Raw genomic sequence first — 5,000 nt, forward strand, 5'->3', positions numbered from 1 at the left:
TAAGGCTCAACTGAAAATGTGAAGGTAGAATTTTCGAAGCAACGCGCGTTAAGTAATCGAGAAAGTTTTTGATCGCTAACTAAACAAAGCGCTAGAAAAATATATATTATAACTCAAAATATGCCTTGTGCAATTTACAGTTAAGTCTAACCACTCAATGGATAAAAATTGTTTGAAGTTTATTCCAATCGCTTTGTTTTCTTGCAGGTATAAGTGCAAAAATTATGCACAAACGCCGCTGCCGAAACCAAAATTTCACCACGAGTTTTCTGCTTGTCGAAATACACAAAACCGCAAGATTATAATTACTGAATTGATCACTATCACTATCATGTTTCATGAGAGAACAGAAAAGGTCAAATTGTGTACAAAAGTGCTCTTTCGAAAACTTTCACTGAAAGATAACTTACACAACACAAGAAAAACAACAGAGAAAATCGCTGGAGGTTTTCTCGCATTTGCGGAATATAAACGCACGATCGGACTGATTTATTTGTTGAAGATACCGATCTTCCGAGGTATGCCGAAGGCGAAAATTCCTTCGATTACCAATTTCTTTTAGGAAAAAAAACTTTTTATTTGCAAAAATCCATCGGTTGATCAATATAAAGCTAAATTCGAGAGCTAATCAATGCCCATTATGACGTTAATTGCTACGAAGGCCTTTAATTCTGCGCGGCTTACTCAATGAAAACGGCAATGCGTTCGGGGATTTTGAGAGTTTTTGACAGGCATACCTACTCGTTTCATTTACCATTACTTCCCATAGATCATCTCCTATGAAAACTAATCAAGTGAAGCTATGATCTTCGCAGTTATGAACGCAATTTTTACAATTGCGTAGAGAAGCCTGAAAAATTCAGGACTTCAACAGGGTTTGAACCCGTGACCTCGCGATTCCGGTGCGACGCTCTGACCAGCTGAGCTATGAAGCCACTGACGTTGGGAGGTGGTCATTTGTGCTGGTCATAGCTCAGCTGGTCAGAGCGTCACACCGGAATCGCGAGGTCACGGGTTCAAACCCTGTTGAAGTCCTGAATTTTTCAGGCTTCTCTGCGCAATTGCAAAAATTGCGTTCATAACTGCGAAGATCATGGCTTCACTTGATTTCATATCCGCAGTTCATATGATTCATTTTATATACCATTTCATCATTGATTCATTCCTCACGGGACCATTAGAACCCACAAATGACCAGCTCCCAACTTCAGTGGCTTCATAGCTCAGCTGGTCAGAGCGTCGCACCGGAAAAGCGAGGTCACGGGTTCAAACCCCGTTGAAGTCCTGAATTTTTCAGGCTTCTCTACGCAATTGTAAAAATTGCGTTCATAACTGCGAAGATCATAGCTTCACTTGATTTCATATACCATTTCATCATTTATGAAAACTAAGAAAAATATTTAATTCATTACGATTATCTAAAACGAAATAAAGAGCAGTAGCTGCCACGAAATCTGGAATTTTAACATTATCGAGCTGATCATTCCGGCGAGCTTCTTGTTTATCATCGGTCGCTTGGTTTTCACCGTTTTCTTCGTCACTTTTAAAGCCATCTAAATCAAAATTGTTGTCTCTAGTATCCTCTCCCCTTACAGGAAAACCATAAAAGATCCCTTAGATCCCTAGATCCTCCGAATCCGAAAAAACTAGACCCTCCGTGAGGGTACACTGGGTTGCCTATGGTACGTGCAGCGTTCCAGGCACTTTTTTTCAAGTTGGGGGGTCATTAAGACCATTTATTATATGGCTTGTGTTTGTAGCCGATATAACGGCGCTCTGATTGGCTAATTGTGACTGAATTGTAGGGCATTATTCTCCCGTAATGCCCACGGGCCGATTACGGACTTGCAAAAACAAAGCAAAAGGTAATTAAAAACCATATATTAATAAACTACTTACTAACCGAGCTAGCTCAAGCCGTACTGGGGAATATTGGCCCTGTCACGAGCTCGGGCCAATATTCCCCAGTACGGCCCTCGCGCTCGGTTAGTAAGAAGTTATTAACGGGTCACCCAGAAGTCATACCGGCAGAGGCACTTTGGCTCACAGGTCCTCACACATTCGTACGACGAAACAGATCCTTTTCTGAGGTTAGAAACCTGGCTACCGGCCTATTTACTCTTTTTCCTACCTTCCCAACCGCGAGAAAACCGCGGTAAATCAGCCATCGCCAAGAAATATTTAAAGTTAGGAGGAAAAATACATCATTTTAAAGCTAAGTAAATAAGCTTTCAAACAGCATATAACGTATTTACAGACAACTGAAACATTTTATTAAAGCGAAAGTTGAACGAAAAAATTTAAGAAAAATAAAAGTAAAATTATGTTTTCCAGGCAAAATTTGGTCATTTTAGCGTTGATTACGAATTTTTGGATGCAAAACTAAAATTTTCTCCAATTTATCTGCTCATCAATTCGACCGAAAACTGATGAGGTACGAGTATTTTTAGATTTTTAGGAATAATCGGATTAGCGATCAATGCGTAATGTGATAATGCTATAAAAGTGTCAAATTTGCGACCCGTTGCTAATGGCAACGGAAGGGATCGTATTACGAATAATTAACCTCTGTTTGCCAAAAACCACCCAAATAACCGATTTTTCGACGGAAAATTCATCCCAGAGGATAAAACTATTCACTGGACATGTAATAAAGGTAAATATGTTCGAGCGAAAGCGAAAACAAGCGAATATTTTGAGGGAAAACACAATTATGTGAGATCAAAGGAACATGTGGTGAAGATACGCAATTGCATCGCTAGTCTTTGAATTCACTATTATCGCTGCCCTACGAATCTTCAGTGTTCTACATAACACTGCATAACAGCACACTTGGTAAAAGACGGCTCGACGGGCGACAGATTGTTGTCGAAGTCCATTACTCGTCGGTTTTAAGATTCCACCGCCTGTCTTGTTCAGTATTCATTTGCCTTGCCATTATTGAGCTTCATAAGGGTATATTTTGTTCAAAGATCCACTAAAATGCCATTCGCGTTAGATGACTTTTAACGCCATTGCCGGTTAAGTTTAATCGTTCTACTGTGTCCAGCAGAGAAATCTACGCATTTCCCACTACCCTCTCGATCCTAAGAAAATAAGCGCAGAAGGCTCTATGCACAAAGACACCACTTAGCAGGGGAGTGACAGGCAAGACTTTTACCGACACGGAAAAAACAAAAGAAAAGAAAAACACCCAACAAATGCTACCCTTTTTCCGACTGGGATTGCCATACTGGCAACCCAGTAAAAAGCATGAATATCTCCATCGTTTGATGCGTTATCAGGCGCATCGGCTGTTGTCTTCGTGTAATTTGATCGCGCGATCGGAAGGGCAAAAAGCCAGCCCTTGTGGGGTCTCTTATCAGCTGTCAAGATATGCTCACAAGATGTTAAATGATTGGTCAATTATCCTACTAAATCTCCATAACAACAAAACATTAAGATTTACTAAGAGGGACTGGGTAGAGGCCTAAGATCAACTCTGATCAAGACGCCATTTTGTACGGCCGGTTTAGGTATTTCAGTGGTCATCGCGCGCGGCCGGTTACGGCCGGTTTAGGTGTCAATGGGTTCCGTGACATAACATTCCCTAATGGTGATGTATGACTCGACAGACTTCACCTACTTACCGATCGACGGCAAAGTTGAAATTATGTAACACTTTCGTTCAAATCGCCCTACAATGCAACGCGGCCTCTTATGGTATGTCATGTACGTATCAATGATGTTTACAATGTGGGCAAGTATCGCTAGCCAACGCTAAAACAGTGGACAAAAGCCATATTAGTAGTATAAGTGCTGCTCGAGGTATCGTTATGAACTGCCTTTAACTCTAGTGAGTGATTTATAGTGATTTACTAATTTTTATCATTTATCCTAAATGAGTATCCCACCATGCACACTGTAGAACCAGATCAAGGAACTTTATGGTTTTAATTGCTTTCCAAGGTTACTTGCGCAAGTTTCTGGTCACATCATCCCCTCCCAAATACACCAATAAGTTTACCAATGTTATTCAGTGTAGCCTGAGTATCTGGTTTTCCAGAAGGGAGAAAGAAAGAATGGGAGACAGAGGATTCCACCCCTCTGCCCCCTTGCAGCATGACATCATGTCTGAAAATTTCAGGCAATGCCAATTACTTCTGGTTTTGCAACCACTCCCACTGCCATTTGTAAGCTTCAGCATGCATTATTAGATGATTCGAAAGAAAAGAATGTAAAAGTGAAAGGTACAGTACATGATAGCTTCTCCACAATCACATGATGTAGAAAGGTGCAGAGTACACCGTGAGTGATCTTGAAACAGAGACAATTAAACAGCAAAGCACCAAAACATGGATGCAAATGTACCACTTCAACAGATCAAGGAACTAAACCGTCATCAAAAAGATCTCGTTTCTGACACCAGAGCCAAAATGAAGAGAATGATACAATTAATGCCATAAAAATTGCATGTGAGTCATGTACTTACATGTGCACAAAGTAGGGTAAATGACATCTTACCCCATTGGTCAGTGGTCATCAAAACCGTTAAGTTATTGTTTTTGTTATTGGTCTGGTCTATAAAGTCTTTAAAGGACCAATTAAGAAACCCTATGGTACACCATGTTAATCTTGCTTCGTCATCGTAGATTATTTTGGTGAAAAGGCAGGAATTGCACGAGTAATTGAAGCCCTTCAGTGTGCAGAATGGCCTAACATGAAAATGAAAGGTATTGTGTCAGTGGCAGTCCACTTTTATTTCTCCAACTTTCTTTCCTTCATGAAGTATTTTATATATGTACATAATACTTGTTCTTGACATTATTATTGTTCTTGCCCCCAGTGTTCCTTCTATTCCGTGGTAAGCATATAAGTAAAGAATGTCAGTGTTCCCAAAACTACAGTGCAGATTCACACAACATGTTAGTAATAATGATTATTTTCCTTTGAGCATTAATGAAGGGTGAGAGCCCCAATAATACACAAGGTGAATGTCATAGAAAAAGGTGACAGGATTG

General features: G+C 40.2%; 1 protein-coding gene across 8 annotated transcripts in view; it reads left to right on the top strand.

The window, feature by feature from the left end:
• Positions 1-5,000, top strand: part of LOC138039009 (alpha- and gamma-adaptin-binding protein p34-like) — an 83,962-nt gene that overhangs the window by 55,565 nt on the left and 23,397 nt on the right. For all 8 annotated transcript variants that reach the window (XM_068885149.1, XM_068885148.1, XM_068885147.1 and 5 more), the window contains one exon: positions 4,632-4,712. In XM_068885149.1, coding sequence (XP_068741250.1) covers positions 4,632-4,712 — 81 coding nt within the window. The remainder of the gene's footprint in view (positions 1-4,631; positions 4,713-5,000) is intronic.

This window comes from Montipora capricornis, chromosome 2 (genome assembly GCF_036669925.1).
Source record: "Montipora capricornis isolate CH-2021 chromosome 2, ASM3666992v2, whole genome shotgun sequence".
NCBI classification, from domain to species: Eukaryota; Metazoa; Cnidaria; class Anthozoa; order Scleractinia; family Acroporidae; genus Montipora; species Montipora capricornis.